This window comes from Cryptotermes secundus, unplaced genomic scaffold, assembly GCF_002891405.2.
Source record: "Cryptotermes secundus unplaced genomic scaffold, Csec_1.0 scaffold828, whole genome shotgun sequence".
NCBI classification, from domain to species: Eukaryota; Metazoa; Arthropoda; class Insecta; order Blattodea; family Kalotermitidae; genus Cryptotermes; species Cryptotermes secundus.
The window spans coordinates 466739-481849 of record NW_019720720.1 but is presented as its reverse complement, the minus strand read 5'-3'; the positions used below and the strand labels follow the sequence as shown (position 1 = coordinate 481849).

The 15111-nt window shown below is 38.3% G+C and overlaps 1 protein-coding gene across 1 annotated transcript in view; it reads right to left on the bottom strand.

Moving 5' to 3' along the window:
* LOC111872187 overlaps window positions 1–15111 on the bottom strand; it is a 45010-nt gene that overhangs the window by 684 nt on the left and 29215 nt on the right. The window contains exons 12-16 of the mRNA XM_033754639.1: window positions 11044–11175; window positions 8890–9000; window positions 6639–6817; window positions 5728–5838; window positions 3982–4150 (exon numbers count right to left, since the gene is read on the bottom strand). Coding sequence (XP_033610530.1) covers window positions 3982–4150; window positions 5728–5838; window positions 6639–6817; window positions 8890–9000; window positions 11044–11175 — 702 coding nt within the window. The remainder of the gene's footprint in view (window positions 1–3981; window positions 4151–5727; window positions 5839–6638; window positions 6818–8889; window positions 9001–11043; window positions 11176–15111) is intronic.

The following is a 15111-nucleotide window of genomic DNA, read 5'->3' as shown; positions in this document are numbered from 1 at the left end:
CGCAGGTGGGGGGGGGGGGGGGTAGTTACGAATTTCAATTTACGTGTCTAAAACTGTAACTATTCTGTGACCTGCTTCCCTCTTACCTGGTTCCTACCGCGGACCAATAGATATCACTCAGAAATGGTAAGTTCTCGTAATTTTACCCTGTACTCTGGCCAGCATGCATGTCAGCCGAGGATTTTAAAGCAATAAGTAGATTTTGCTACAAAACTCTTAAATTCGATTCCTAATTCTCGGCCATTCTTTTTTCCAGTCATATGAATACAAATTTATTTTTTAATTTGAGCATAATTTCTTTAAAATTTTTGCTACTATGAACCTATACTGTGATATAGACAAGGTGAGAAAACATATCCTGGGTGAGGAACAGCTACTTATAATGTTGTACAAATAATCCGGACAGCAGACGAAGGGCGATACTCCAGTTTTGTGATTTCGTCAGTGGCTGACGACTTATAGCCTTAATGAAACCACGATGTTGCAAACTGCTACACATAGTAGGAAACGGTTCAGTTGCTGAGCCTTCAGGAATCTGCAATGGACCTTCAAATTTCATAAAAGATGGAGAATTTCTTGACAAGGGAGCAGCCGTCGCCTTCTCAAGAAGGCCTCTGCCCCTTGCATTCTTTAACCAACGAAAACTCAGCACTGTGTGGTTTTCCGATGTTTCTTCCTTCCTCTTTATTTCCTTGAGAAGTATGGTGCAGACATCATACTACATAATAATTGTAAATTATTTCGTCCTGTTTTTTTCTTAAATGTCTCATATAACAAAAATATTTTTTATAATAACTGTGTACCTTAATATGATTTTTACTTTATGTCATGTACAACTAGTAGTTTCATTCCCTGAGATGCTTTCTGAAAAATCGATTAGGATAAATTCGCCGATTATATTGTTGTGCAAACCAAATTTAATCAGAATCCGTCAGTTTCAGATATCTTTTTTCCAGTCATTACGCATGTATAGGCCGCGTGCGTGTATAGGCCGCAGCACAATTTTCAGACAGAAATTATAGAAAAAATAATTTTCTTGGAATATTATTTCAGGAGTAGAACACCCTGTATTACTAATTATGAATATAATTTTTTTAAATGAAGTGTGATTTCGAATATTTCGAATATAAGCCGCACCCCAGTTTTCCTCTTGAATTTTTGGCAAAAAATGTGCGGCCTATACATGCGTAAATACGGTATACACGGAGAACTGTGAGTCATCCCAGTAGGTCTTGTGTTTATTTGATGCACTTTGTTCAAAGGATGCACAGCAAACTGATATTAAAGACACGTTCTTAACTACAGCCCTATATAAACATTCACTCGTCGGATCGTACCCAGATACAGGTATGATATGTGCACAATATTTCGCCTGAGAACTCCGAATGAGTCTGACGGCGTAACGGAGTAATTTTAAACTTTTTCTACACCGTCATCGGTGACTTTGTTTGCTGCATCATCGTGTGATTCATAGTTCGGGAGAGCAGGAATGTGAAACAACGATTAGATATGCTGGAAACAAATTAAGTTCCTGTCTTGTGATGTACTTAGAGGTCATTCAGAGGGGTGGGCAGTAGCAAAAATCCTACAGTTGGAAGTCGTTAAGCGGATATTATTTGTCAACAGTAACCGAACCTATTTTACAAGCACAACATACATAATAAGACACAAATTAATTGCGTAAATAAGTAGTGAACATCGTTAATTTAGATTTCAGGTACAATAAAAGATATTTCAGATAAATATTAACATTTAACCCTTTAAAACACAGTGTTCTATATACTCCACTTGCCCAGACATATTGAAACACTGTATTCAGGCAATAGAATGTGTTTCGCAGGATTCTCACAATAAATAAGGCTTGCTTTCCTAAATTACATTAACCGGTTTATCTTTGTAGCGGAGATGTAAAGTGTTTCCTGTGAGGTACGATCTGAAATTTTATACACGGTGTAGAAGAAATTAAGTCTGTAGAGTTTTAATTCAGGCCATTCGTCGAGACAAAAGCTTTCAATTTTTGAGGAGAATCCTCTCTTAGTTGGGATATATTTGCTACTAATTGCGATATTTTAACTAAATACTTAACTTCGTGGACAAAAATTCTTGCTTAAAAGCTGATAGTAGCTCAGTTAGTCAACGAATTCCCTTTCTTTGTGGAATCCGAAGGTTCATTTATTTCTTCATGAGAACTACCAATCGGTCTCTATCCCGAACCAGACTAATCCACTCTATACACGATTTATTCTAATAATATTTTCTCCCCTGTTCTTAGGTTTACTAAATGGCCTACTTTCTTCGGGTTTTCCGAAAAAATTATGAAATTTCCCAACCCTTCCATGGACCCTCTGCATTTCTCCAATCTCACACTCTTTCATTCCATAATTTTAAAAATATTTGGCAATCAGTTCAACCTGTGACGGTCATTTCGCAATTTTACCCAGTCGCTCATTACGTCCGCTTCTTCAACGTCTATATATAGAGATTAGGTAAAGTTATGCCCGTTCTCAACGAATTAAGCACTGGGGTGGATTTATAGTTATCTTTATCCCGGTAGTAGCTGGAGACAAGTTATCAGCTTCACCCCCCGGGCGCTTTACCCCCGGAGAAAGAGCCCCCAGTACCCATTGGATAGGAGGTTGGGTTGACCCCAGAGCCTGTCTGGACGATCTGTAGAAGAGGAAATTCTTGACCTTACCGGGACTCAATCTCCGACCACTCAGTCTTCCAATCCGTAGCCAGTCGCTATACCGACTGAGCTACCGCGGCTCCATGCGACTATATGGAACAAGCAGTCGCGCATAAAAAAGAATGTACTATGTAATAAATTTGAAAACTGTATTACTTAATAATGTGATCAAATGTCTCAAGAAAAGTATTTCAGAAATGAAATTTGGAATTCATTATTAATAATGATTGTAAGAAAAGAGCACAAACTGGGGAAGGAATTCTAAATAAACTGGATTAAATTTCAGGTTACGTATCTGCAGTCGCAGTTGAAACTGAAGAGAAAAATATAATTAGATTACGATTGCAGAATGCACATCAATTCAATGGGATTATAAGATGCCTACTTATTACAGACTGACAGTGGGAAAACAGAAGATTCCTCTGTCAGTATAGATGATAACTCGGCTAAGACTGGGACTAAAGGAATCTAGAACCTTACCACTGCAAGGCATTCGAATTTCGTTTTTTAAGAGATTTATATGCTGCAGTAAATAAATATTTTCCGCAGTGATAGTTCATCAAAGTTGAAAATGAGCGAAGAATGCTTTGCGAATGGAGAAACATACAGTTCTCTTTGAATTTAGGCACAAACAACGGGAATTAGCTCTACGGAATGAAGTAAACATTTTTTAAATGATCTGTATTGAAACTATTATTCTGGTGGCATTAATGTCAATGACAATGCTGATGAAGACACCGAAGTATATGAACATTAATCTCTTAATTTTTATTGAATAGGCCAGAAGGGATCCTCATATTCTAAGACAAAAACCAGTGCGCTCCAGTATAGGAAATAGTGTGGTATATATCACATGTTCCTATTATTTTCAGATGTGTAGGTTGTGAACTCAGCTCCTTCCAATAGATAGCATATGTTCTACCGTTATGAAGAATTGTACGCGTTGAAAAAATAAGGAATTCCTTATTATTTTGTTAATTTGTAATAAATATGTCGCACAACAAATTGTTTTGCATTTTTAATTTAACAATGCATCGTGTTTTGAAATAGAGGTGTTAAAAGGAGAAGAATCACATAAGAATGGCGTCCCTTGTTCAAGGAAATTCGAAGTAAACTTTCTCGTGTGTCTCCTCATGCTATCGTAATATTACAGTTGTGTCATTTACTCTACAGGGAAAAAAATAAATAACTGTGTAAAATCCCTCAGAGTTTCACCTTCTTATACGAAATATTCCGTGCTTCTTCTTTCTTATTTTTCAACAACGACGACAGCATTAGATAAAACTCATACTTACTGGTGGGTCTTCGAAACCAAACTGCGACCAAAGGACTGAGATAACCTTCCTTGTTTGTGAATGGGAAGAAATAACCTGGGAACCCTCGCTGAGGAATGTACTGGATGGGCCCTCTATTCTCCACATCAGCCGGATTTTCTCCTTCACAGCTAACCCATACAGTGTTCAACTGGAAATAATATAATTAAACTCGAAGTAAATATTAATGCCTGTTAGCTAAAATAAATCTTAAAAAATTGTGTTAGTTGAAACAAATATTTAGCGCTCCCTTCTAACATTGTTATGGGGAAGGTGGTAAACAAGTTTCGTGCGTCTTAACAGTAAATTCCAGTTCCAGTCAATAATAAAGGAAATCTAACGACGTAATGAGGCTTCCTGTTGGTTATAATTTTTTTGCTGAGATATTGAATCATCTGCTTCAACAATCTTAAGAGAGAAACGTGCCTATCTCTGTTGTCCGATATTCAATTTAAAAATAATTACCCCCAAAATTCTAAGTGTTTCTGTTTTCAATAGGCATCATGATACGAATATTTCATCGAGACATTCTGTCCTGTAGTCAATATGGCCCTACCTCACGGCGTGGTTTGTATTCAATCGAACCAGGCTTGGCACTATTTGGCTTATAATAAGAAAACATACATAGAACAATAAGCGTCTAAATGACACAAGTTAGTGCATTATGCACATTTTTTTTCTCCTTGGCACTACAGCCCCAGTGGGCCTAGGCCTACCTCCATGAACTTCTCCGTTCACTTCGGATTTTCTAGATCTTACACATTCGGTAGGACCCCTTGTGCAGGTGATCGACTCGTCGCAAGGTCTCTACCTGTACACAAACAGAAAAAACACACACACACACACAAACTAAACATCCATGCCCTAAGTGGGATTCGAACCTACGATCGCGGTTTCCAAGCGAGTGAAGACAGTACATGCCTTAGACCGCTCGGCTACCGCGACCGGCATTATGCACATTAACACCATTATTTTCAATTCCTTTATATGAAAATATTTCCCACCAGGACTAAAACCACTGCACCAACATAACACTCTCATCATACAGACAAATTTAGGCAAGTAATTCGAGGATTTGTAGGTATTATACTGTGACGAATGTGACCATTTTGTAGGCAACGGTTCAGAAAACACAGATTCCTGTTGCAATGGACACGCTGGCCAAAGCGTTGCCACGGACTGACACAAGTTTCCACGGCAACGAATATTAACAAGGCATTTCCGTGACAACGGGAGAATAACAACTAACTGTTCGAGATTGTGCTCTCTCGTCGGTTCGTCTGAAGTTATAAAAGAGAGTTCATTCGTAAATCAAGAAAGCATTCGTCGGACAGGACTCGTAATCATTTTAGAAGGATTTCAATGTGTGAGCAGTGATTCGTCGTTCGTCATTCTTCGCAGTGGAAGAGAAGATATTCGTAGTCCAGTTAGGAATGGAGCGAGTCGTAAGCAGCCATTGATTGTGAGCTGTTACAATTGGTTGTAGTTGTAAAGAAGTGTCAATAAATCCAGTCATCTAATTCAGAACGTATTATTATTAGCCACGCAAACCCCGAATAGGTGACAATACGAAACGGTTAGAGACAGAGAATTGCAGACGAAAAACACAGAAATAAATAAAATGTTAAATAATTATATTAGGATTTTGTCACTACATAGTGGAGCCTTCTTATGATCGAAGTAGATGATACTGTCCAACTAGTACCTTTACTGTTGGCATTAACTTACTGCAGGAGGATAATGTGACCCGATGCTCTTGATGTGCTCTTTGAGGGCTCTAGGCATATTTTCAGGAAGGGACGCTGTGTCATTGTAATATCCAGGCACCCAGTTGTAAATCTAGAAAGATTAATAACAGCAGCTGTAGTAGTTATGGAAATAGTATTAGTATTAGCAGTAGTAGTAGTAGTAGTAGTAGTAGTAGTAGTAGCAGCAATAGTAGTGGTAGTACTGGTGGTGGTAGTAGTAGTAAAGTGCAACTCCAGGTCTTATATATACATCCTTTAAAGTCTACAATAATTTCAAAAACTAGGTTTAAACCGAGGTAGGGTAAACCTGCCTGAATGCGGTGGCGAAAAGAAAAATCCCTGCTCATGCCGAAAACCGAATTTCGGTCGACAAGCCTGTAATAGTGTGCCCAATACCATACAAGCTACTTCTAGTACTGCTACTACTACTACTACTACTACTACTACTACTACTACTACTACTAACTCAATTGAATTCTTTCTTTATTTACGTATTCAGCTCCATAGCCAGTGGCTAGTTAGCGAGTCAGCACGAATAAAGTAAAAAACAACAATAAGGTAAAAACGGGATAAAAAAAAATAACAGAATAAAAATAAGAAACGAAAGAAAGTGAACCAGATAGGGCTTCTTACACTCAAACATGAGTTACTAAGATATCTGTACATTTACAAACTGCATTTGTAGTAGAAGTAATAATTAAATTCAATAGGTCGCTTTATTTAAGTGCTTTCCAACAGAGAGAGGCATATAACAACAATAACAAAAATAATAACTTGTCACAAATTACTTCACTTTACTGGGTCTTCTACCTCCTTTAAAAAGGACTAAGATCTCTAATATAGTTATGGATACCTTTTACATAATGACTCAAAACTATATTTCTCACTCACCTTATTTAGCTTCAAGAATATGCAAGGAGATGCCCAGTGATAACCGTACCGAGATTCCGAATTACAAATTCGCCATTCCTTCGGATCCACATAACAAATGTCATCTCTTGAAGAACTATTATAGTCACAATACACTGTTCTCTTGCCACCCCCAGGAACCATGTCAGGATTCTTGTATGCTATGAAGAAACAAATAGTACATTCCTGCTCACCAGTCTCTGCAAATTTGAACTGCCACAGCTACTATGTACGTCTTTATCACAAACGGCTGAGAGAAGATAGTGCCAGATATGTTAGCATGGTTCTGAATCTGAGAGGGGCGATATTATGTTGAGACATAGGTGGAAAAAGTTTTGCAGATACAACTTAGTAGTCTCTATCGTAGTCCCTCAATAGTGCAGAATACAGATATTTGGGTTAATTTCGTACCACTCCCTGCAAAATATTCCATTAATATATTTTTTGTTCTTATGTTTCTTATATCTGAATTACGCTTGTCAATCCTGACAAAACAGTATATACCGAATCGGATAATTTGAACAGGGAAAATACCTACCTTTCATTCATTGCACAAGTTCCATTAAAAAAAAAAAAACAACAAAAAAAAATGATTTGTAGGCCTACTATAAATTTAGACGTAATGGTCTCACATATTGAATGAAGAGCGAAAAATTCCATCTTTCGCCTGTGGTCTTGAAAACAGTGTACACAAATATTGAGACTTACCATGCAATATGTTATAATGGACCTTATTCTACTTGTATTTTTAAAGAATATTCTCGCCAGTGACAGAAATATTACCCCGGTTGGTTTGAAAATATTCAAATTACTTTTTTCTTATAACTGTTTTGATAACATTCGCATCTCTTTGTATGCATCATTTATGGTGTTACTGCCTAATACACTGCAAGACACAGATAATCATTCTAACTTATCATTATCAGTACTGAAATTAAAAGGACGTGACATACCGCATTTTTTCATTATTCAACTCTGTGGAAATGTGTGATGTTGTTTCAAGCATTAAAATAGATGGAAATAGACTAGTATAAGAATTATAAAATAGTATATACATCGTAGCAAATATAGGACAGCAGGAAGAAGAGTGAGGAAATGGGTCGATGAAAAACTTTGCTGTATTTTCGAATGCTAAAAAAGGGACATTCAGAATGAATATAGGAATTTTCAGGGAGAATGGGAACCTATTTTTCTCGCGCATGCGTAAGTTAAGGATCAGCTTACTAAGCCTTAAGTTGGCTAATTGGAACAAGCGATACAATTAGAACACTAACGTCAATAGTAAATGTTAAAATTCACATATGCATATTAGCGTCATAATCTTCTACTTGATGTTCGAAGGCAGCAAACACAAGATTATCTTGCAAGGACCAAAAATGTTCCTACGATCATCGTCAAAAGTCCATTAATTTGTGTAAATTATATNAACAATTCGCCTCATCGGGACTCTAACCCGCGACCTCCCGGCTTGTAGCATAATGCCTCAACCAACTACGCTACCGCAAACTCCAAATAAAGATAAAGAGGATCTAAAAGAATAAAAGAACTCAGCTTCTGGCTTGTTGATTATTTTATTGGTGTCTGCAATAGACGTGCCCTTGCATAATGAAATGTATTATACAGTATAAGGAAATCGACAATCACAATATTTGATTTAATATTACAATATTAATATTGTAATATTAAATCAAATATTGTGATTGTCGATTTCCTTATACTGTATAATACATTTCATTATGCAAGGGCACGTCTATTGCAGACACCAATAAAATAATCAACAAGCCAGAAGCTGAGTTCTTTTATTCTTTTAGATCCTCTTTATCTTTATTTGGAGTTTGCGGTAGCGTAGTTGGTTGAGGCATTATGCTACAAGCCGGGAGGTCGCGGGTTAGAGTCCCGATGAGGCGAATTGTTTTCAATTTATCTAATCTTTCCGGCTGCACTATGGCCCTGTGGTCGACTCACCCTCTAACAGAAATGAGTAACATAAATCCTCCTGGACGGTAGAAGGTGGCAGGGGCGTAAGTCTGACAACTTTACCACCATCTGTTAGCCTCCTAGAAGACGTGGAAGCCTCTGCCTCTCACAACCTTATGGGTCTTCACGACCTGATACAGGGACAGCTTTACATTTTTACCCCGAGCGTGCACCCTCCCAGAGCGGAATGGTCCCAACTTTTATGTGCGCTCCGGGTAAAGGAAGAATTACGTTTCCACTACTACAAGTGCCATACGTTTAATGAAGTCGTCTATGATCCTGGTCCACGTCGTGTAGTTGTCTCGATCGAAACTTATCAAGGTGCTAGCTGCAAAATTGTCTGGCTGCTTGGGACGATAGCGTAGGCCTAGAAACACAAATAATTCTTAATAAATATTTTGAGATTTCTTGTTTCGATACACATAGAATGTATACTTAAAATTTATCTAGGGCTTATCAGTCTATTCAATTTATCTATATATCCATCCAGCAATCCATCCAATGGTTCATCAACCATCGATCCAAACTTTAATCCATCCATTCCTCTATCTACCTGTCTGTCTGTCCAGCCATCTATCTATCTATCTATCTATCTATCTATCTATCTATCTATCTATCTATCTATCTATCTACTCGTACCTATCTATCTATCTATGTATCTATCTATCTATCTATCTATCTGTTTGTGGGTATACATATGAACATGTATATCGCCTTCATAGACCTGTCATTCAAGGAATAAGCAGAAATTTTTGGATCCGAAACGAAAGCGGAATTTCTTACCAATTTTCTGTATAACTTACATACGTCATATTGCACAATGGATAACAGATGATCGTGTTGCCAGGACCGATTAAGGCCCACCCGTAATTCATTCTCACATACTTCATATATTGCTACTGGTTTTTCATGTTATATTTAACCTTTATCCTACGGCCCTTTAAAATGAATTCTCACAGGTTCCCTCCAAAAAGATCACCATCTCCAATTTATTCTCTAAATTATCACTAGGCCTACGTGTAGGCTTATATACCAGCAAACAATTAAATATTAGGCCATAAGCAACAACGTACATAAAACTAACAGTCGGTACCAGGCAAGTTGGCTCAAGCAATGACACTTCTGACTTGTACCCGCGAGGTGTCCAGTTCAAAACTCTGCCTGACATATACTAGGCAGACTGAAGTTTTCGTGGTTTTCTCAGACCTTCAAAGAAAATATTGAGATCATATCTTATACCGCTTCCCAGCTTATTACTTTCTACAGCCCAGTCATTAGACACTTCAGAGTTACTGAGAGTTCAGTTAAATAAACTGCAAATAAACAAAGAATGAAAAAAGGAAACCCCTATGATCGTCGTAACTTACACACAGGAAGCAACGAGGATATGTTAAATGCCATGTTGTTACTTCATTGTAGGCGCTAAGTGGTGCGATCTATAGACTCAACTGAGCTAGCGTGATCAGAATTCCGTTATAGCTAACACTCCAGTTATGCGTGTTGCTGTTGTAAGGGACTACCTGGCCGCGCCATAGCTCAAGTGGTTAGTCGCTTTTCTCCCCACCGCGGTGGCCCGGGTTCGATCCCGAGTCTGGTCAAGTGGGATTTGTGGTGGATAAAGTGGCGCTGGGGCAGGTTTTCTCCGAGTACTTCGGTTTCCCCTGCCAATCTTCATTCCACCAATTGCTCCACAATCACCCTCACTTATCATCTGGGGCTGGTACAATAGGCCAGAAGTGGCCGCAGTAAAAGGGACTTAGTCCCACCCCACTAGTATTAAAAATAAAGGGACTGCTTAGTGGAATATAGCAGACAGTTGTAATTTCATGATATATTTCTTGTTCTAGGCGTCTAAAATACGAATAATTCGCATTGCAAGCACAAAGACATTCTTATTCTGGCTATATATCAATTTTCCTCCATTTCTCCCATTGCGAATTAATCCATAATGTATTCTTTGTAAAAATGCAGATTTAAAATAATATGAAAAGAAGAACTTTAGATAACTTAATATTTTATTTTTGCAAAGGCTCTTACGTGGTAGATGGGCCTATTGACAGTTCTAAGACAACTCATGCATTAAGAACTACTCTCCGCCCGACCATAAAAAGCTCTAATCGGGCTTCTGTATATCCAGATCTACAGTTCAAGCAATAACAGGTAACTTACAACTCGGAACAAGCTTGACACGGAAAACAGAACCTTAAAATATTTTGATCATTCGAGAAATGTTACCATTTAGAATCTCACTGCACAAATATGCTGAAGAATTCTCCTCTTTCTCTTGTCATTCTTCCGTTGTAAACTCTAGGTATATTTGTGTCCCAGAATCCAGAAATAAAAACAAATGAAAGCTCTGTCACTCCATAACGGAAATCAGACTGTTTCTATCGCTGATCTACCGCCATACCTGGAATTGCTTCAAGCATAAAGTTGTCCTGTTGCCACTCAGGAAGGCTGTTCACTTGCACTGAGAAGACAACACAGGCATATAGTGTAATCAAGAGCACACAGCACGCTGTGGCCAATGTTACGATCACCACTGCAAAACAAACAGGACAATAAGGGTCACGCTTCCTTCAATTTCTTCTCTCAAATAGTATTTGATATGAGAATGGATGAGACCGAAAAACTTGTATTTAGAAACGGATTCAATAGAAAAAAAGAAGACATCCAATTACTGATAAACGATTCTGTACATTCATAAAGTAATATGTTTCAAGGGACAAAATATCTGGGAGCATAGAGAAGCACACTAGAAGACACAGCCCGTGAGCGCAGTTCATCTAATTCCAGAATTTAAGATTTATAGAAACAAAGGCACAAAAAACTTAATTCTAAGTTCTTTGCATATTCCCATTTAAGATATTAAAGAAAGTGCTTAACTTAATTAAACTAAGGAGCACATTATAGATAAACGTACAAAACAAGAAGAAGAAGAAGAAGAAGAAGGCTCTGTCCAAACATAGAGTGTAAAGGGCACGTAAATTTAAATATATCTAAATTAAACATTCAAAAACTTCTTATCTCTTGTGCGTATCAAATTATAAGAAATTATTTATTTTGGAACACAATACGAAATTAACTACTAAACTATATTTCACGAAGATCTGCGTTACACAATAACTTTTTTTTTAAATGGACAATCCCGAAGTCAAAACACGAAAGCACACGAAACTTCAGAACTGTGAACATGACCACCTAGTTGCAATATTGTAAAATCCGTATTAGCATAAGATTCAGAAAGAGAATGCAACTAATGATGAAACATTATGATATGGTAATGTTGGCAGTCTACATCAGTGTGACTCTGCCAAGGTGTCCCTCCTATAGTAGGGCTAATTTAGGGCGCATCTCCGGACATCTTCTAAACGGAAGCCCCTCCCACCTCCACTTAGATATTTTAAGTTAGTGTTCCGCCATGTAGCTGGAATGATTGAGAAAAACCACGAAACGTCTCATTTGGGATAGAAGTTCGCCTGGAAAACATTTGCGCTGGGGGCCTCCCGATATGATGCAGGACTGCTAATCATTCCTCGGTGTCGTTCGGTTTCTAAAACATGCGTTTTATATATGTGAGTAGTTACCTGAGAGGAGAAAGTAGTAAGTTCTCACATTCGTGATAGAAAAATGTATGGACGTACTGACTCTTTTAGCTGCTATATATATAGTTATAGCCGATCACACTGGCCGCTCGGTGTAAGGAATGAACTTTCTTCGCCCGCTCGATCACTGGGATCGTGGGTTCGAATTCCACTAGGCGCATGGATGTCTGTTTGTTTTATTCTGTGTTTGTGTTGCCCTGTGTATAGGTAGAAGCCTCGCGACGGGCTGATCCCCTGTCAAAGGAGTCCTACCGACAGTGTGTAGGATTAAGAAACTGAAAAGTGGCCAAGGCCCAACAAAGGGCTGTAGAGCCATAGATAGACAGATATGTAGTTGTGGCAACTCTGCTTCATTCATTTGAATACCAAATGATGCGTAGTTCCAAAGAGGAGAGAAGAGATCTCGGGCTCTGCAACTTCCTGTCTCATCAGGATGCTCCTCCACGGTTCATTCACAAGCATTAAACCTACTCTGCGTGACTCGCGCTGCGTGTCATTTTGCTTTACATCCCACACTGCCTGCCACTCCTCGCGATCTGTGAGTCATGTGGGGTTATGCGTCCTTCAGATAGTGCCCCATTACTGAATAAAACCCAAATGGACTGCAGTTAACGATCTAAGGACTAAACCAGACCGCCATGAGGTGACTTCGTTATTGTTTGAAACTAAACATAATACACTGTTAATGTACTAAAAATTACTTTTACAATTGTTCCCGTCTCGACACATTGAATAATCAAGTCTGGAAGATGAGGTGGGCGGGGCATGTATCACGAATTGGGGAGAAGAGGATGCATATAGGAGAATGGTGGGAAAGCCAGAAGGAAAGAGATCACTAGGAAGATGAAGACGTAGGTGGGTGGACAATATTAAAATGAATCTTAGATAGATAGGACGGGATGGTATGGATTGGATTGATCTGACTTAGGATAGGGACCAATGGAGGGCTCTTGTGAACACGGTAATGAACCTTCGGGTTCCATAAAATGCTGGGAAATCCTTGAGTAGCTGCAGAATTGGCGGGTCCTCAAGAAGGGTTCAGCTCCATGAGTAAGTAAGAGTAAGTAAGTCTCAACGCAACAACCACCAAAACTCACACAATTCGCTGTGTAATAATGCGTTTATTGATCTCGTGTTCTTACATTGCGCTATATGTTTCGGCTCCTAAAGCCATCATCAGGCGGATAATGGCTTTAGGAGCCATTAACGAACATTTTTAAACTCCTGAATTGCGCTCTGTATATGGTCTCATATGAATGTGAGTTTTGATATTGTTGTGTTAAGACAGGAACAATTTTAAAAGTAATTTTATAGAATAACACAACAGGATGTATTCCTTGAAGGTTAATTTACTGTCTGTTTTGCGTCTTTGTGCCTTATGTACTAATACTCCTACTTGTGTAGTATATTTTATAATTACATTAACACAACTGAACAATAATAATATTCTGATAATGATGAAATTCAATTCTTTACTTATTTAAGTACATACTCAAGAGCCCAAAGTCCAGATATAAAGTAAGCACCAGCAAAAGAAAGAAAGAAAATCACAAAGAAAGAAGACAGAACAAGGCGACCTGTGTCACTTGGACCATAAGACCAAACTCAACTAGTGAAATCACGCCAAATATCATGTGGTGAGAAAAATTATGTGTGTCCTTATATATGCTATATGTGTATACGTATATGTATGAGCATTCATCTTGAATACAATTAGTATTTTAATAATTGAGAAAGGACCATAATAAAATACGATTAAGAGAAACCGTTGATTCCAAATATGTCAGCAACTCTACAGACAACATTAGCAGCTGAAGAGCGTCTAGCAGAAGGAAAATTTGTACTTGAAGAGAACATATTGAACACAAATTCTCTGATATGCTGAGCAGCAACTCGAAGACAATGACATTCCAATAGAAAGGACAGAATTTAGAACCAAAGTAACCTTGGATAAAGGCCGCGCCATAGCTCAAGCGGTTAGTCGCTGGCTTCCCACCGCGGTGGCCTGGGTTCGATCCCGGGGTCTGGTCAAGTGGGATTTGTGGTGGACAAAGTGACGCTGGGGCTGGTTTTCTCTGAGTACCTCGGTTTCCCTCTGTCAATCCTCATTCCACAAAATTCTCCATCGTCGTAATCACCCGGGGCAGGCTACAATAGGCCAATCAGTGGCCGCCGTGCCGAGTGGACCCCGTTGGACTCCACCCCCCACTAAGCGAATGAAAAAAAAACTTGGAGAAGGAATAGCGCACCAAGAGATGTATACAACTTTTTTGCTCAAAACTTTAAAGGACAGATATCGTTTGGGATATCCAGGTACTCGTATATTTGGAAGGATAATAATAAAATGGGTCTCAGAAAAATATGGTACGGATGTATGGACTGGATTTAGCCAGTCCTGGATAGGATCCTTCAATATGGTAATTAATATTTCGGTTCCATTAATGGTCAAGAACTTTACCAGCTACTCAAGGACGATCCTTATAGTACTTATTATTATTATTATTTTCTTTATGTGTTACATTCTGGTCCGTCACACTAACAATTACAAAGATAAAACAAGTCCGTCCAGTGTGACTATTTAAATTTTACCACTTGAAAACTCAGCACCCTTACATGTTTCAATCCTTACGGACCATCTTCAGAGGGAACATCGATACTTATTTGGAAACTACTATCACAATAGGTGTTCTGAGTGCTAAATTACATACACACACACACAATGCCTGGAATACATAATATACACAAAATCCATTTTTTTTTTCCACAAACACAGCAGCTTTCCTGGCATATTAAAATTTTTAAAACTTTGTTCTTTAAGTTGAAATTTATAAACCAAGTAGGTTCGTGTCACTTCTCCTATCGTCTTTCTTGAA